The sequence below is a fragment of the Mus pahari genome, chromosome 7 (assembly GCF_900095145.1).
Source record: "Mus pahari chromosome 7, PAHARI_EIJ_v1.1, whole genome shotgun sequence".
Lineage (NCBI taxonomy): Eukaryota > Metazoa > Chordata > Mammalia > Rodentia > Muridae > Mus > Mus pahari.
In genome coordinates, this window is record NC_034596.1 from 80122355 (window position 1) to 80141621 (window position 19267).

Below are 19267 nucleotides of genomic sequence, written 5' to 3' on the forward strand. Positions count from 1 at the left end.
TCTCTCTCTCTCTCTCTCTCTCTCTCTCTCTCTCTCTCTCTCTCTCACACACACACACACACACACACACACACACACACACACACAGCTAAAATCCCTGCCTCCATGGCTTGTATAGAGGTCACAGGACCATTTCCAGGAGTTGGTTCTCCCTCTCCACTATGGGTTCCAGGGATCAAATCCAAGATGTCAGGCTTGTGTGGCAAGCACTTTCAACCTGATGCGCCATGTTGCTGGCCCTCCACTCTCCTTTTTATTTTATGTGTGTGAGTGTTTTGCCTGTATGTATCTGTATGCCCCCCCACCTGTAATCGTGGTGCCCTTGAAGGCCAGCAGCAGCCACTGAATCTTCTGGAACCAGCAGCTGTGAGCTGTCATGTGGATGCTGGAAACAGAACCTGGATCCTCTGGAAGAATAGCAAGCACTCGCAACCACTGAGCCATCTTTCCAGATCCCTCCAATCTTAGTTTTAAGGAAAAAAAAAGTATCTAACTGAAGGAAGAACAATCCTTTTTCTGATTGTTTGGTTATTCTATAGGGGGGAGGGAGGCAGAGTTTTATGTAGCCCAGGTCAGTCTCAAGCTCGTTATGTAGCTGAGGATGACCTTAACATTCCTACTCCTGCTGTCCCCATCTCTCAAATTCAGGGACTATAGCCATTTGTCTTCCCTCCCAACTTAGTATGAAGAGGAGCTCAATACTTACACATTCAAAACCAAATCCCTGACAGATCTAAAGCTATGGACAGCAAATTCTAAGCAACAAGAGCTACATAATGAGACCACATTTAAAAAAACAAAACAAAACAAAACAAAACAAAACAAAACAAAAACCAATTTGACTGCAATGTGGAATTCTGGATTGGGTTCTGCATAGAAAAGAGAAGGTGAGTTGACATTTTTGTGATATCCAAAAGTCTGTAGTTTAGTAAGAAATAATCTACCAATTCTTAGACGTGACAGATGTACTGTGGTTATGTAAGAAGTGAACATTTGAAAGAGTGGGATGAAAAGCAGAGAGGAACACGGTATTTCGCTTCCCTAATCACTGCCCCAACTTGGGCAGTGCAAGGTTCAAACCTTTATTAAATATTTCTCTACTCCTTTCTACATACTATTTGCCCACTTACATTTCCTTCTTTACAAAAATGTGAAAAATTGCTTCATACTTGGAAGGTCTCCATTGCTTTTTCTTCCAAATAGCTTTACCATTTACACCTGAAGCTATCCTTGCATTTGAACTTTCCAAGTAGATGAGGGTTAAAATAACATGGACTAGATCCCTATTGAAAATTGAAAGAATCATATTAATATTAGTTAATACTATTATCATGTTACACAAAATGTTTGTTGCTTATTATTAAATTACCATTATCTGATTACTGGCCAGAAAGTACAAAGAGCCCAAAATGCAATGAATATCAGCATTTTAACACTAATATCAACCTGCACCTAAACAAATACACATATGTGAACACAGACACACATGTACACACACCCTGTAAGAATACACATATATGAATACAGACTGCACATGTACATACACAGGACAACATGTAAACCACCTCATAAGTCTGGAAATGTTACTATAAAAAAAATGAAGACTAAGCATTTAATAATCATTCAAAAATATGTCACCAAAAAATAGTAACTGAAGATAATTAATGGCTAGACCCATTTCAAAGGTAAAATGAGGGCCTCTGTCTGTAGCTCAGTTGGTAGAGTTTCTTAGCCAGCAATGCTCAGGAACTTAGCGCTCAGGAGGCTGAAGTAGTAGAATCAACTACTGGGCATGGTGACACACCTTTAATCCCAGCACTTGGGAAGCAGAGGCAGGCGGATCTCTGGGAGTTCCAGACCAATCTGGTCTTCAGAGTGAGTTTCAGAACAGCCTTGGCTGTATAAACAAACAAACAAACAAACAAACAAACAAAGTTCTAGGTCATGCTCAATTGTTCAAGGCCAGCCTGTGATACACTAGACCTTTTCTTTAAAAAAAAAAAAAAAGGTAAAATAATTACTATAGTACTTACTAATGTTACAAAATCTTAACTGTTGTAGGGTATGTTAAGCAGCCATACTCTAACCAGGACCCTTGCAGAAGGATGAACATGGGCAATAATTTTTCCAAAGTATGTTGATCACTTGGTACAGTATTTAACTATTTACAAGTTATTCTTCAACAGAGGCTGAGATCGCTTTTGTTTTTGTTTTAACAGTAACTAGCATGTTGTCTGGGACAGAATGGCCTCTCAATAACTGCCTTGTGAATATGTGATGTACCTCTAGAGTGTCGTGTCACCAACCCAACATCAAGACCCAGAAGAACGTGCTGTACCCTCTATTACTACATTTTAAACATCTTTTGTTTTTATTTTATGTATATGGGTTTTGTGTGTGTGTGTGTGTATGAGAGAGAAAGAGAGGGGGGGGTTTCTTGTGAAGGCTAGAAGAAGGTGTCAAATCCCCTGGAGTTAGGCTTACGGCAGCTGGGAGCTGTCAGATGTGGGTGCTGAGAGCCAGATGGGTCACAGAAACAGCGGCCAGTGCTCTTAACCATCACGTCCTCTCTCTGGCCCTTACTCCATTTAAAGTCAGCAGGTTAAATTAAAAAGTAATTAACAAAATAAATGTTTGTTGGGAGAACAACATATGGCCCATGAGATAAACGTAAACATGTAGTTTGAAACTAGAAATAATATCTCTAAATTAACCTGAAATATAAGGTGTTCTCTAGGGGCTCTCCCACTAGTCATAATTGTATTCAAATGTATTTAGACCAATTTAAGAAGAACAAAGTCCAAGGCCAATTAAGTATTCAAACTGTGGACTTGGGGGTCAAGAGACTCTTTCTCTTCAGGGCTACAGAAAATACACAATGAACCACTGAGAAGAACTAAAATAATTCTTTCCCTCACAAGTGAGCAGTCAAAAGTAATTACTTCCCACTTCCATCCAACAGTCAAAACCATGCTACCTTCCATCCCTATCAAAGGATGGCATACAATAGTTGAGGCTTTAATCGTAGGCTTTAGGACTCCCAGATTATGACAAAATTACAATGCAGCAAAGCACTCTGCTAGCTATGTTCTCAACCCCCACAGTGTTCCTCCACTGATTCAGCTCCTTATCAAGTATTAACAATCAAGGATCAGAAAGTTCTCAGAACAGAAGCTGTAAATCGATTTAAAATAAAAGGGGGGAAAAAAAAACAGTTCATGGATTTCAAACTTGAGAGGAAGGGCTTTTCTTTCAGTCCCTGAATTTAAAAGCAAATTACAAATTACCTAGCTCGGCAATTTTCTCTTTGAGTGCTCTCAATCAAGTGCACAAGGGTGCAGTCTGTCTGTCTCTGTCTCTCTTTTTCTTTCTCTGTCTCTGTCTGTCTCTGTTTCTCTCTTTTTCTAATCAATCTCCAGATTTTTTTTTAAATAACTGACCACGTTTATTTAAAAGGCTAAATGCTGATGGGCAGTGGTGGCACGCGCCTTTAATCCCAGCACTTGGGAGGCAGAGGCAGGTGGGTTTCTGAGTTCAAGGCCAGCCTGGTCTACAAAGTGAGTTCCAGGACAGCCAGGGATACACAGAGAAACCCTGTCTCAAATCCCCCACCCCCCAAAACGGCTAAATGCCTAACGGCTAAATCACTAACACCCCCAAAACGGCTAAATCACTAACATGTTTCGTTTTTTTTTAAATATGGGTGTTGCTAATTCTACCCATGAATGGTAGCCAGGCAGACACAACCTGTTGTGAAAAGATAAGGACCTCTCGGTGGAGGTAAAACAGAAGTAAAGTCTCTGAAGACATGTCAATAATAAAAGGATTTTAACACCAAAAATTCACAACCCACAGATGTGTGAACAACCGAGAGACCTGCACACATATGAGTCTCAAGGAGAACAACAGGAAGGACACCAGTTCCACATTCAAACCGACACAAAAAGACCCATTATAGAGACCTGAAAATTTAGTAAGAGTTCTGAGGTTCACCAACATGGTCAAGTTTCAAAATAGTAAAAACACATGAACACTTAAGTGGTGTAACATTTCAGGTTGGAAAAACATGACAGGAAATGACTGAAAAGACTTTAATGGCAAGCATTTCTAGGGACTATGATTATGACTATGAAAACGCAGGTTGGTCCTGGTGGTGTCTTGGTAATACAGGTACTAAGATGATGATCTTAGCTTTATACACAAAGAAACAGGCACCAACTGATAGCCCAAAGTAACACAGCAAGTAAAGCATTTCAAGAGAGGGATTGAACTACAGCCTGTCAGACGCCAAAGTCCCACTGTTACACCTCGAACATCTCTTAACCCAGCAACACTAGGTCAATGTCATGCAGTTAGAAAAACACATGCTTTAGAACCCAACCGACCCAAACTGACCTCTGAGAGTCTAGGACACAACTTCAACATCAGTAGAAACAACGGTATCAAAAGAGTCAACTAAAATGAAGTTTACAAGCTTACAAGTCTCATAAACTGCACATCCACTTCCAAGAAAGCTGTCCCTGGCCTTCCACAGACTTTCAAGGGATCGTACACACACACGGGGAGAGAGAGAGAGAGAGAGAGAGAGAGAGACAGAGACAGAGACAGAGACAGAGACAGAGACAGAGACAGAGACATGCAGACAGAAAAGAAAGACAGAGCCGGAGGGAGGGAGAATATCTGGGGATGTCCTCCAGCGCTATTACATTCCTCTCTTTCCGAAGAATCGTACACCCAGCCTCACGAAGTTCCAAGCCGGCGAGGAAAACCGATCAATAACCAGAGCCACAAGGCTGAACTACAGAGCCCTGATGTGCCAGAGGAAAAGCAGAATGTACTGTCAAACTCTGGGGCGCCCAGGATTCCCGACCCCTCTGCCCTCGTCCCCTCTTCCCTCGCTCGCCTTCAGCAACTCTGGTGCCTCCGGCTGCGGCGTGGAGAGAAACGTTACCCGAACGGGGGCGGCAGCGTGGCCGAGTCCTAGTTCTGGGGTCCGAGGAAGCAGCGGCCTCATCCAGCATAAATCCTACCCTCCACCCGACCCCCCAAAAAAATCTCCAGTGCGGATCTCCGCCAACGGTAAGAGCCGGCTCGGAGCTTTTCCGTTTCCCAAAGTAGCTTCCGCCTCCGGGTTGGCCTTTGCCGGAAAGAGAGTGTGAGTGACGTAAAGTGTCGCGCTGCGAGCGATTCCGGAAGAAACAGGAGTGCGGCGTGAACATGGTGAGCGGAGTGGGAGAACTTTGTCAGAGAGCTTTGGGGAGCAAATGGGAGCTCAACTCTTGGCCAGATATAGACTCGGCGCTTCCTTGTTGTTTGTTTGTTTGTTTGTTTAATTCCATTCTGGCCTTAGTTCGAAGGGAGGGGGACTGGGTGCTGTTTGGGGGAAAGAAAGGGCAAGAAAAATAGAGAACTTTAAGAGATGTTTTCAGCTCTTTTTAACTCGAAAACTTCTGTTTCAAGGGGAAGCAAAAGAAAACAAGGAAATATGCGGCTATGAAGCGAATGCTTAGTCTCAGAGACGAGCGACTGTGAGTGATCAGAGTGATCAGAACCAACTGCTTTCTTAAACTGAGCAGAACTACAGAAGTCACGATGGGCTGGCTAAGTAGAAACATTTGATGGTTTTTGTCTTGCGCATTAGGTCCTAGGCCTGTATTGCATGGAATTATAGTCACACATTCGGTGGGGCAGGGGATGGTATCGTTGTGGGAAAGCCGGTGAGGAGGTCATACCATGCCTGTCTTCAGGTCCTGCCACCCAAGTTTAAAAAGCAGGATGGGAAAAGTCCAAGATAGTTCCATTTTTTAAGTTATAAGAATTCAGAGCCGGGCGTGGTGGCGCACGCCTTTAATCCCAGCACTCGGGAGGTAGAGGCAGGCGGATTTCTGAGTTCGGGGCCAGCCTGATCTACAAAGTGAGTTCCAGGACAGCCAGGGCTACACAGAGAAACCCTGTCTCGAAGAAAAAAAAAAAAAAAAAAAAGAATTCAGAACCTTAGAACAAGCTAGAATGATATTCCCATTATAAAGAATACTCAACCAGTTTCTCTGTATCAGTAAAGACTGGGTAAACAATTAGATGAAGACTGGTCTTTGTGTTTAAGATTTTCGAAACAAGAGAGTGGTCATTAGAACCTTCAGAGTTATTATTCTCAGCTTCTGATGTGGGTTTTTATTTTATCTTTTAGGAACAATGTCCCACTGATAACTTCCTTGTGTTGAGTCTTTATTTTATATGTGTGTTATGTTTCAGGCCTTTATAAAGAATGTGGAGAAACTTTCCTCCTGAACTTGTGATTTGAGTCCTTTTTGGTTTGGTTTGGTTTTTGTTGTTGTTATTGTTGTTGTTTATTGAGACAGGGTCTCACTAAGTAGCCTTGGCTACCTTGGAACTTGCTGTGTTGACCAGACCTCAAATTCATAGAGCTCTGTCTGCCTCTCCCTCCCTGGAGCTAGAAGGGCCACCTTGCCTACCTTGGGATATTCAGATGTCTTCAGCAGGTTAATAACAACCTCTTCACAGCCTCTTAGACGTGTTTTTTTTTTTTTATTATTAGCATATATTGCACATAATAATAAATTTCATTGTTATTTTTCAAGTGGGTATATAGTGTACTTTGAGTATAATCAACCCCCATTTATACCAAGAAAAAAGTTATAATTAGAATTTACTCATTAATAACATCTTGAGTTTATTGGCCTTGTTGATTAATTTGTATATTTTCTGGCTACTTCCTGCTCTATTTCCTTGTTCTCATAGTATATGTTGATACTAACATCACAAAGTCCACAACTGGACTTCTTTGGTAACGGAACGCGAATGGAACTTGAGGTGATAGAGATTGAACCTCGGGCTCCACACATGCTAGGCCGGTGTTCTACTACAGAGAGACAGCCCCAACCAACTTTCAAAGGAGATTTCAACTGCATCATTTTTCCCTTCTCTGGATTTGCTTTTTTGCAGTAAAGAAAAGGATAGGTTGAAGCCTAAGAAGAAAGAGAAGAAAGATCCGAGCGCCCTGAAGGAAAGAGAAGTGTGAGTACTAAGATCGTCAGCTTGCCTTGCCTCTCAGAGACTGAAGGCAGCGGCCCTGTAAGAGTCCAGGCTTCCCTGACTCTGTTGCTTGTCAAGTGCAAGTGCTGTCGATGGGCATATCCTGATCTCCGTGCTTTGAGGGTTTGAATCCCGTTGAGCAATACATTTTCCCTGAAGACACTAGGACTAAACTTTTTATCTTTTCAAAAAATCTTTTTAAAACAAATAATTTCTATTGTTTGCCACACGAAAATGTCACAAAAGAGAGACTATATTGCCACAAATCAGTGTGGTTATATATTCTGGATGAAGGTCATTCCTTTAAAATAAGTACCTTTAACTTGATGAAAAATCTGACCACGTTTTGCATGATTTTCTCTTCCTGCTCTGGATTTGCAGAGGCTGTATTGTCACAGCAGTTCCTGGTTCAGGAACATCGTGGGGTGTAAATGAGTAACGGGCTCTGCTATAGTCCTAATGCTAGATGGTCTGTTTACGTTCCATCCATCTTAGGATTCTGAGAATTGCAACATGCTATGGCATTGATTTTAATCCTGATAACTAGATTCTTTCTGCGCCCGAGACTAGTCTCCAGATAGAGGAAGAGCTGGTTTGGAATAATTGTGTTTTTAAAGTTATATCAGAGCTTTCTAGTGGGCCTGAAAATAACATGCTGTCAACTTTCCTTTTTAGAGTTTCTTTAATTATGTGTATGTGTGTCCATGTATGTGTCTGTGTGGGCATGCGCACATGAGTTTGGTTTTCTGGAGACTGAGGGTGTAGCACCCCTGATACTGGAGTTACAGGCAGTAATGAACACTCAAGGTCAGTGTCTTAGTCAGGGTTTCTATTCCTGCACAAACATCATGACCAAGGAGCAAGTTGGGGAGGAAAGGGTTTATTCCGCTTACACTTCCACATTGCTGTTCAACACCAAGGAAGTCAGGACTGGAACTCAAGCAGGTCAGAAAGCAGGAGCTGATGCAGAGGCCATGGAGGGATGTTCTTTACTGGCTTGCCTCCCCTGGCTTGCTCAGCCTGCTCTTTTATAGAACCAAGACTACCAGCCCAAAGATGGCACCACCCACAAGGGGACCAACCCCCTTGATCACTAATTGAGAAAATGCCTTACAGGTGGATCTTGTGGAGGCATTTCCCCAACTGAAGCTCCTTTCTCTGTGATAACTCCAGCTTGTGTCAAGTTGACACAAAATTAGCCAGTACAGTCAGCATAGGAACTAAGTCTGCGTCCTCTGAGAGCAGTAGTGCATGCTTCTTACTGCTGAGCCCTTTACTCAGCCCCTTTCCTGCCTGCAGTGAACAAGGGGAAAGATGTTTATCTGTAGTGAACTTTCTCAGATACTTCAATTTTCATTTCGTTAACATCAAAATTATCAATGTAGACGTCAGCCTGTGGTCTTATTTTCTTTCTCCTTTCAGCCCCCAGCATCCTTCCTGCTTGTTCTTCCAGTATAATACACAGCTGGGTCCACCTTACCACATCCTTGTCGATACCAACTTCATCAACTTTTCTATTAAGGCCAAACTGGACTTAGTGCAGTCAATGATGGACTGTCTGTATGCCAAGTGTGAGTATCGTGCTTTTGTATTTCTGTGACATCTGTATAAAACAATCATACTTGTCCAAATCCATAAAGGGGGGGGGGGGAGTGAAGACCCAGTGAGTGATCTAAGGGCCACTTAGTTTCCAGTGTACCTAGCAATGGCAGTTCACCAAGTTGAGATCTAATGCATAGTTGACTAGGAGTAATTAAATTCTCACAATTGGAAAGCAGTGCTTTCACTGTCATTAGAGACGTCAGTTTTGAGCCTGGGTTTTAAAATTCTGAACAAATGAAAATCTGTTTTTGGTACATACATTTCTATTAAGCAGGATGAATTCTAATCTACTCTAGGAAGGCTAAATAAAGCCTATTTCCACTTATGGTAACACAGCCAGAAGTCAAATACTAGACAGTTCTCACATTTATCCAGTTAGAAATCATTTGTATTACCAAGGACCTGAGGTAGCTTATACCTCAGTGTGCAGAGTTCCCTTGTTTATTTGGGTATCCCCTCCTGTCGTAATCCTGAATGGGAAAAAGAAAGCTAAGCCATATCTAAGAGAATGCCTTCCTAATAGTGAGGCGTGTTACATTTTTCAGTTAGGGAAATAGCTCAGTGGTTCAACAGTGGAGCATGTCCTAGTGTGTGAGGAGCTCTGAGAGTAGCCCTACCACTGCAAAAAAAGATTTGCTTCATTTTATGATAGGTTCCTATTCATAAGTTGTTGCTCTGTTAAAGAGACAAACGATGGGCTGGAGAGATGGCTCAGTGAGTAAGAGCACCGACTGCTCTTCCAAAGGTCCAGAGTTCAAATCCCAGCAACCACATGGTGGCTCACAACCACCCGCAATGAGATCTGATGCCCTCTTCTGAAGTGTCTGAAGACAGCTACAGTGTACTTACATATAATAAATAAATAAATAAATCTTTTAAAAAAAAGAGAGAGAGAGAGACAAATGACATTCAGAGGGGAATAAATTACTGTAATCAAAGGGAGATTTTACATTTCTTTTTTCAAAAAGACAGGCACACATTGTTGTGGTTTGTAGCATCACAGACATGCTACATTCTTCTGTGCAGATGGGAAACTGTGGTGGCTGCTGGGGGTAGGTCTCTTGCCTTTGGGGTTTGGTTTTTTGTTTGTTTGTTTGTAAACTTATTTATTATTTTATGTGTATGTGTGTTACCTGAATGTGTTTTCCATGTGTCTGGGGTATTGGATCCCCCTGCAACTGGAATTACAGATGGTTGTGAGCCACCGTGTGGTGCTGGATCCTCTGCAAGAGCCACGAGCACACTTAACCACCCTACGCTTTTCGGTAGCATGTGCCCATTTATGTTTTCATCGTAGTTTCATAATTCTCACAGGATTTATAGAATGTAACGATTTTTTTCCCAGGGGTGAGGATTTGAAACAGGGTCTCACTATGTAGCTCTGGCTGTCTTAGAAGTCTCTGTAGATCAGTCTGGCCTCAAACTCAAAGAAATAGACCTGCTTCTGACTCCCGGATGCAGGGATTAATGGCTTGTGCCATACCAAAAAAGTACTAGGCCTCCTAAGAATCATACTAAATCCTCTCTGCTGTTCAGCAAAAATGGTTCTTTGAAAAATAAAAGTGCTGGGGGTAGCAGGTTATGGTGATGGAGAGGTGGATCGGCAGTTAAAGAACACTTGTTAGTCTTGCAAAGGACCTGGCTTCAGTTCCCAGCACTCACATGGTGACTCACAACTGTCTGTAATTCCAGTTGCAGAGGATCTGATGTCCTCGTCTGACCTCTACAAGCACCAGGCACGCACATGGCACATATATGCAAGCAAAACATTCATCTACACTAAAATATTTTTAAGAGGAAATTTTTTTAAAATGCACTGGGCTAAAATGATGGCTCATCTGGTAAAGGCACTTTGCAGCAAGCCGCCTGAGTTGGAGCCCAGGAGCCCAGGTTTTGGAGGAGAGAACAGACTCCTAGGAGTTAGCATCTAACCTTCACTCATGCACATATATAGCACATGGTCCCAACTCCCCCAGTAAATACGTGGACATAATTTAAATGTACACTGATGCTTTAGAAAGACAAGCAGAGAAAAACTGAAAATCTGAGAATAGAATGGAGATACTAGGTCAGTGAAATTAGATATTGTAGAACCAGAAGGTAATGTGTACTTGAAGAAGGCTAACTTCATAGCCATATGACAGTGAAAGCGTGAGGCCTACAACGGAGTAGGACATAGGCTCCAAGAAGAAACCCCAGTTCCTTTAGTCATTCAGCTTGACGTTTTCAGGAGCCACTCGAAGCACTGTTTTGTTTCTGGTCATGACTCTAGAGATCACATTTTAGGTGTCTGTTATTGGTTTTTGCATTTAATAATATACCTTGAGCACTTTGCCTTATCTATATAGAATGGCCTCATCCTTGTGCGTTTTATAGTATTCAGTTGTTTAAATGTATAATTTTGTTTGTGTTTTGGGGAGGCTGTTGTCACTGTTTTGAGACAGAATCTGATGTAATCCGTGCTGCTCTAGAATTTATTGTGTAGCTAAGGATGACCTTGAAGTACTGAACCTTCAGCCTCTTCCTCCTAAATGCTCAGATTACAGTTATGCATCACTCCCACCTACCACCAACCCCACATGCTGAAGACTGAACCCAGGACCTCCTGAATATTAGGCAAGCACTGTACTGCTGAGCTGTGTCCCCAGGCCATGTTTACTTTTTTGTTTTGAGACAGGGTCACACCAAATTGCCCAAGATGGCCTTGAGCTATTTCTGGCCCATGCTGGTCTTGGACTTTCAGTCCTCCTGTATCACCATCTGGAGTAGCTAGGGTTACAAGCCTTTGCCACCCAATTCTCTTAGGTTTTTGGTTTGTTTGTTTCTTTAATTATTATTTTTATCTGCATTGGTGGCTTTCCTACATCCATGTCTGTGTAAGGGTGTCAGATTCCCTGGAACTAGAGTTACAGACAGTTGTAAGCTGCCATGTGAGTACAGAGAATTGAGCCCAGGTCCTCTGGAAGAGCAGCCAATGCTTTTAACTACTGAGTCATCTCTCCACCCCCGTTTCTTTTAGTTCTTACTGGTGATTTCAGTGGACTTAATCTGCTGTCATTGCAGAAGTCTACAGGAATTTTACAGACTGAATTAAATATAATTCAGAGAATATCTTTACAAGTTCTGTTACTAATTTCGTGCTGTGTTTTGTTTGTTCCTTGCAGGTATCCCTTGTATAACTGATTGTGTAATGGCTGAAATTGAGAAATTGGGACAGAAGTATCGTGTAGCACTAAGGTAAGAAGGACTTAGTCTAGATATACTATACCTTGGTAGACTGCAGATATTTGTAGAATACCTTATCTCTTTGCCAACCAAAGATTTCCTGGCAAGTTAGTTTAAATTTAAAGTAAATCAGACTGGAGAGTTGGCCAAGCAGCCAAGAACATTTTCTGCTTTCCCAGAGAACCTGAGCTCAGCTTCTCCTCGCCATGTTGGGCAATTAACAACCGCCTATACTCCACATTCACTGTTCGCTCTCACACAAGAACGACAGCTGAAAGGAGCAGGGAACTAGAAAATGTCAGGAAGACTGTCTCCAATCTTCTGTGGATCTTAACACCCACACACAGTTCACTGACCTGCATTATTGGGGGATTAGCAAGATCCTCTAATGGTCATACATTCAGTCTCTTTTCATAATCAGACAGACACAGAAAAATGTATTTAGCTTTTATATTGCTGATTGGCTATGCCATAGTGACCACCCTTATGCCTATCTTGCAATGAATGTACTTGTGTAAGACAACTTCCTAAAAATGTTAAGATGGATTTGATTTTCATTGCTGGCTTTTCTTTCTTTTCTTTTTCTTTCTTTTTTTTTTTCTTTCTTTTTTTCTTTCTTTTTTTTTTTTTCCCCTTTGGTTTTTTTGAGACAGGGTTTCTCTGTGTATCCCTGGCTGTCCTGGAGCTCACTCTGTAGACCAGGCTGGCCTCAAACTCAGAAATCCCCCTGCCTCTGCCTCCCAAGTGCTGGGTTTAAAGGCATGCGCCACCACTGCTCAGCAATTGCTGGTTATTCTTAACTGTAGGTTTGAGCAACTTAATATCTGAACCTCCTTCCGTTTTTGTAAAATGGAAATACAAAAAACTGAGAGTTTTCTGCTTAGTAAATGAGCCCCAGTGCTGTCTGCCCATGGGTTTGATGCCCTTCCTTATGAAAATGAAAGTATGAAAAATGGTCTTCCACGGCGAACACGCCTCATAATCCCATAGATCACCTCACCACGTACCTTTGCTCTGCTGGTTGGACAGAGAAAATTTTCAGATTGCTTGAATGTTTTCTTTAATCCACTTTTTTCATGAGTCCTGCAGAATCGCCAAGGATCCACGGTTTGACCGATTGCCATGCACACACAAAGGAACCTACGCTGACGACTGCTTGGTACAGAGAGTAACTCAGGTATCATCATCTCTTTTGAAATGTTTATTTTGTGCAGAGGTGGGGTTTCAGTGGTTACGAGCACTAGCTGTTCTTGCTGAGGACCCAGATTCGGATGCCAACACTCACATAGGTGATTCACAACCTCCTATAATTCCACTTCTCATCCCACTTCTGACCTCTGCAGACACCTGCACACACTTGTTGCACACATACACTGAGCATCCACAAACACTATAGATAGAGTTACATATAATATAGGTTTTTATCTAGTGATACAGTATATACATATTATATTGTATATATGACAGTTGTGCATAAGTAGCATAGGCACCATTTACTTGAAAAAATAGGTTTAAAAAATTGTGTTCTAACCATAGTAGGAAGAGCATGTGTTTGGGATGGAAGTGTGATTTCAAAGGTCAGCTCCTTGCCCATTGATAGGCAGAAGCAAACCAATCTTTCTGAGTTCAAAGCCAGCCTCCACTACATAGTGAGTTCCAGGCAAGCCAGGGCTACACAGTGAGATCCTGTCTTGAACAAAACAAAAACAATCCCAATATCTGTGGTAACTTAGTATATGATTTGGGATAGTGACTAGGTCTTTATTCCACAAATCCCCTGTAACATGCTTAAATGTATTCATGTAGCTGAAATAATATATCACACCCTATCCCCTCCTCCCCGGTGGATCTTAAATAAGGTTCCATTTCCACCCCATGCAGGAATGGTCTTCCTCCATCCTAACTCAGAAATGTTTGCTCTGTTAGGTCTTACTCTCTTCCAGGGTGCTATCGCATATGTGCCCTGGGTTAATTCCTTTTTTAATTCTTCCACTCTGAACTGCTCACAAAACAACACAAGACTCTTCACAAGAACCATCCTCAGGTTGGAGTTGTAGCCCAGTGGTAGAGTGCTGCCTAGTGTGCACCAGCCCTTGGCTTTAATCCTTAGCCACGGTACTGGAGAGAGAGGTGGAGAGGGGAGAAAAGAAGAAGGGAGGGAGAGAAAAGAGCCTGACCCTTCCAAAAAAGAAAAAGGAATGCCGGGCGGTGATGGCACANGCCTTTAATCCCAGCACTTGGGAGGCAGAGGCAGGCGGATTTCTGAGTTCAAGGCCAGCCTGGTCTAGAGTGAATTCCAGGACAGCCAGAGCTACACAGAGAAACCCTGTCTCAAAAAACAAAAAACAAAAACAAAAAAAGAAAGAAAGAAAAAGAAAAAAGAATGGAGAGAGGAAGAGTGTGGCCCTTGCTAAAGATAGCTGTCTTCATTGAATGAGCTCTCTGCCCTTTAGCAACTTGGTCCATCTATGGGGCCACATCATAGCTGCCACCACAGTGGTGAGTGTTCTATAAAACTCAATGGAGATTTGTATATGAAGTCAACTATAGCAAAATAGCTCCCAGCTAGTAGTTAAGGTTAAGCTAAACTCAAGTTCTGTATCCTAGAGATCCAATTCCTGGTGAGAGGCTACCAACTTATGTCACTAAAGAACTTGAGTACATGTAAGCCACAGAGCAGGGGAAGGGAGATCTGTGCCCTCCAATCTAGGCATTTACATGGAGTCTGTTGGGGCATTTTCCCAAAACTAAGGAACTGTCTGCCTTAACTGTGGCAGTGCCTCCCATGTATGGAATAGAAAATAGTTTGAAGCTTATGAATACTTCTGACTTTCTTTCATAAAACCACACTGAGGCCAGGTAGCTTATGTTTTATTCTATAAATATCTTGTAGGTTTCTGATACTTACTGTGAAAATGAGAGACCATTCAGTGGTTGTGTGTGTGCATATACTGTCTGAGTCAGTTGTAAACATCAGTGGGCTTCTCTTTCAGCACAAGTGTTACATTGTGGCCACAGTTGACCGTGACCTCAAACGAAGAATCCGGAAGATCCCTGGCGTCCCTATCATGTACATTTCTAACCACAGGTAAGAAGTTGCTATTGGAAAGTGATTAGAGGCACGTGGTTGGTCATCAGTCATAGTGAGAGCAGGTTGTAAAGTTAAAGAGGATTCCAAAGGAATTACACTGACATGTTTACATTTAAAGTTGAAGAAATGAGATAAAATAGCAAGAATGGGGAGAAGACAAAGACAGGATTTGGATTGAAGCAAAAATCAAATTGTTACATTAAGGTGATTAGAAATGCATGCATTGCTTTATACAAAGCATTAAGGCAATCTCATACTTTTGAGTAGAAATATCCTTTTTAAAGATTTTTGAGAGGGAGGAGCTTAACTCTCAGTGTAGAATAAAACTGAGCATAGTAGAACACCTGTATCCCCAACACTGAGGAAACAGTGACCAAAAATTCAGGATCATTCTTGCTACTCCGTGCATTTGAGGCCAGTTCCGGTGGAGAGGGGGCGGGGAAGAATACTCTTTATTAACACCTTACCTGGGAAACTAACGGTGTGTCTTAATAAACAGACCGTTCTTTATCCTTCTTGGATGTTCTGCTGTCTACCCTATAAGAACCTGTGTGCCCAGCTTTTCCATTCGGGAACAGCACAGTATATTGATAAAAACACAGGCTGACTCTGGTTCACCTGGATGACAAGTCCTAGTTGCCTCTTGCTAATGCTGTGGCTTTGAAGAACAAAAATAATACATTCAAGGGGCTGGAGAGATGACTTAGTAGTTAAGAGCACCAACTGCCCTTCCAAAGGTCCTGAGTTCAAATCCCAGCACCCACATGGTGGCTCACAACCATCCTAACAAAATCTGACGCCCTCCTCTGGAGTGTCTGAAGTCAGCTACAGTGTACTTACATATAATAAATAAACACATCTAAAAAAAGTAATATGGTCAAGATTTTGGTATAGGTCACTCATTGTTGGGTCTCTCTGAAAATGTTTCCTTGACTTTAAGATGACTTGAGAGTAAATGGTGGAGTGGCTCAGAATGGCTTTGAACCATACCTCCTCTTATAATGGTGTCTGCTTTCCTTCCTGGTCAGATACAACATCGAGCGGATGCCAGATGATTATGGGGCCCCTCGCTTCTAATCCTCACTCCACAGATTCTGCCTGCCATTCTTGGACCATCTCTCTCTTGTCAGTTAATTAAACACACTTTCTGATTTTTAAAAATGCTATGTTGTCTCAATTCTTAAAATGGCTGCATCTTTTTTATTTTTATTTTATTTTATTTTATTTTTGGTTTTTCAAAATAGGGTTTCTCTGTGTAGCCCTGGATGTCCTAGAACTCACTCTGTAGACCAGGCTGGCCTTGAACTCAGAAATCCCCCTGCCTCTGCCTCCCAAGTGCTAGGGTTAAGGGCATGCGCCACCACTGCCCAGCATCTTTTTTTAAAAAATTATGTTTTTAATGTGTATATGTATGTCTGCATGTGGGTATGTCATATTAGCAGAGGTACCTGTTAGGACCCGAGGCCTTGGATCCCCTTGGAGCTGAAGTCACAGACAGTAAGGATACTGAGAACAGCCACTGAGTCCATCTGCATCTTATGAATCAGATGCTCCGGTGCTTGTTCACATAATTTGACTGATTTAGCAAACTTTTAAATATAGCAAAACAACAGAGTTAGAGTAAATTATCAGGGGCAAGTTAAGGACAAGGGGTTTTTGTTGTTTTGCTTTTTAAAGAAACTTAGTATGATAGCACATACCTTAATCTTAGCACTGGGAAGGCAAATGCAGGCAGATCTCTGTGGGTTCAAGGCCAGCCTGGTCTACATAGTGAGGTCTGGTATGGACTTCATAGCCAGGCCCTATCTCAAAAGAAAAAAAAAAAAAAAAAAAAGAAAAGGTAGTTTTTTGTTGTTATTGTTGTTTTTACTTCATTCTGTTAAGATGGGAGGAAAAGATGTTTGTAGTAATTTCAGGGTTTTGTTGTTACTTAGTTTGCCTTTGATTTTTAAACATTGTCTCATATTAGCCAGACAGGCCTCAAACTCCCTGTATACCTGACTATTATCCTTGAATCTGGATCCTCTTACCTCTGCCTCCTTAATGTTGGCATCATAGGCATGCACCAGTACACCCAGGTTTGTGTGGTGCTGAGGATCAGATCCAGTGCTGCTTGCATTCTTGGCAAGCTCTCTTACCACCTGAGCTACACCTCCAGCTCCTGTTTGGGTAAATCTTAAAAGTCAGTGAGGCAAAGCAGATGAAACACGGGAAGCAGAGGGAGCAGAGGCACAGAGACGTGGACAGTACAGTACAGTATTATTTTTGTTCTTCAAAGCCACAGCATTAGCAAGAGGCAACTAGGACTTGTCATCCAGGTGAACCAGAGTCAGCCTGTGTTTTTATCAATATACTGTGCTGTTCCCGAATGGAAAAGCTGGGCACACAGGTTCTTATAGGGTAGACAGCAGAACATCCAAGAAGGATAAAAAACGGTTTGTTTATTAAGACACATGGTTGGGCTGCTCAGTAGCTGCCAGAGAGTTTTTATGACCAGGTGTGGGGAAATGGGAAGATGAAACACACATGTGTCCACCCACCCCAGATAGGGAGCCCACAACAGACCAAAGTCCAACTTGGTGAAACTAGGAGTTTTGTTGGGAGTTAGAAGAATATGTATGGGTGCGAAACAGGGCAGTGGTGGCACACACCTTTAATCCCAGAACTCAGGAGGCAAAGGCAGGTGGGTCTCTGAGTTCAAAGCCAGCCTGGCTTACTGAGTGAGCTCCAGGACATACAGAGCTACACAGAGAAACCCTGCTTTCAAAACCAAAACAAGAATATGGGTGAGAAGTTACAGGAACAGAGATGACTCAAAGATGGCTGCATCACCACAGCCCACCCCAGCATGGATGACAGCTCACGAAAGTTGGGAACTTGGAGCACACTACAGCCTGCAGGCGGCTCAGCAGGTTGGAGAGGGTCCTAGGCACTTCAGTTGTTCTGAGCTCTTCTAAGTAGTTCAGCTGGTTTCTACTTTTGTTGTTTTCAGGACATGGTCTCTCTGTGTAGCCCTGGCTGTGATGGAACTCACTCTGTAGACCAGGTTGGCCTCAAACTCAGATCTGCCTGCCTCTGCCTCCCAAGTGCTGGGGCTAAAGGCATGCGCCACCATGACTGATCACACACATATGTGTGTGTGTGTGTGTGTGTATTAGTTTTGATTTTTGAAAATTGTATAAGCTAGAAACTTTGAGTGACTTACTATATTCTAATTCTCTGAGACCTAGAGAATGTAGGGAATAAAAATCCATAGTATCTATAGCAGTCTTTACATTTGTCATGAAAGAATGAGAAGAATGTGAAAGGACCTGTTTATTAAACAGTGGTGCTGGAATGACAACTCAGTGGATTAAAAAAAGGACTTGCCACAAAAACTGAAGGCCTGAGTTCCATCGCCAGAACCAGTGTAAAGTTGTCCTCTGACCTTGACACTTGCACAGTAACGTGTATACATTCCCTCCCTCTCACACGCAATAATAATAATGATGATGATGATAATAATAATCAACATTTAAAGCCCGTAAGCCAGCAGGATGGCACGGCAGGTGAAAGCACCCACAGCCGAGCCTGACTCTTCAGTCCCCAGGACCCACGTAACAGAAGGAGGGAACAACTCCTGAAAGTCTCCCTCTGATCTCCACGTGCACCATGCCATGTGTGTAAGCACACATATGTGTATACACCAAATGAATAAAATGTATGAAACAAAACTAAACAATGCTATTCCCCTGGTAGGGGCTGGAAATGCCTGAGGTTGAGAGAAGCTCTGATGGAGGCCTGGGCAGCTAGAACTGACAGGGCAAGCAGGGAACAGGAAAACCATAGGGAACCTTTTCTACTTCCCTGTTCTGCTTCACTGAGTCCCTGTCATTTTTTTTTTCTCCCCTGCTTTGTTTTATATTGTTTTGTGTAGCACAGCACACACACAAGGAGGCCTAAAGCATAAATGTACAGCTCCAAGAATTCCAAACCTGCAAACAAAGCAAACAGCTGTGAAATTACCACTTGGTACAAAAAAACAACATGCCAGCATGGAAACCTGACTAGTCTCCTTCCTTCTCTGGAGAGGCAGCTTGAAGTAGTGCATGTACTTCTGACAGCTTCTCGGGCAGGCGGTACTGGCTCCTGCCTTTAATCCCAGCACTCGAGAGATCTGAGTATGCCTGGTCTACAAATTGAGTCCTAGGACAGGCAGGGCTACACAGAGAAACCTTGATTCAAAAACCTAATTAATAACTTTTTTTTTTTTTTTTTTTTGGTTTTTCAAAATAGGGTTTCTCTGTGTAGCCCTGG

General features: G+C 42.4%; 2 protein-coding genes across 6 annotated transcripts in view; one reads left to right on the top strand and one right to left on the bottom strand.

The window, feature by feature from the left end:
- Arel1 (apoptosis resistant E3 ubiquitin protein ligase 1) overlaps positions 1 to 5109 on the bottom strand; it is a 53941-nt gene extending 48832 nt beyond the window's left edge. For all 5 annotated transcript variants that reach the window (XM_029540715.1, XM_029540714.1, XM_029540717.1 and 2 more), the window contains exon 1: positions 4952 to 5109. The gene's annotated coding sequence lies outside the window, so the exon portion shown is untranslated. The remainder of the gene's footprint in view (positions 1 to 4951) is intronic.
- Positions 5110 to 5187: 78 nt separating this feature from the next.
- On the top strand, positions 5188 to 16134 carry Fcf1 (FCF1 rRNA-processing protein). The gene is made up of 8 exons (XM_021202446.2): positions 5188 to 5220; positions 5461 to 5528; positions 6964 to 7035; positions 8476 to 8624; positions 11820 to 11892; positions 12970 to 13057; positions 14874 to 14968; positions 16000 to 16134. Exons 1-8 carry the CDS (start codon positions 5218 to 5220, stop codon positions 16046 to 16048), a joined length of 597 nt encoding a protein of 198 aa, XP_021058105.1. The 5' UTR covers positions 5188 to 5217; the 3' UTR covers positions 16049 to 16134.
- Positions 16135 to 19267: the final 3133 nt, after the last annotated feature.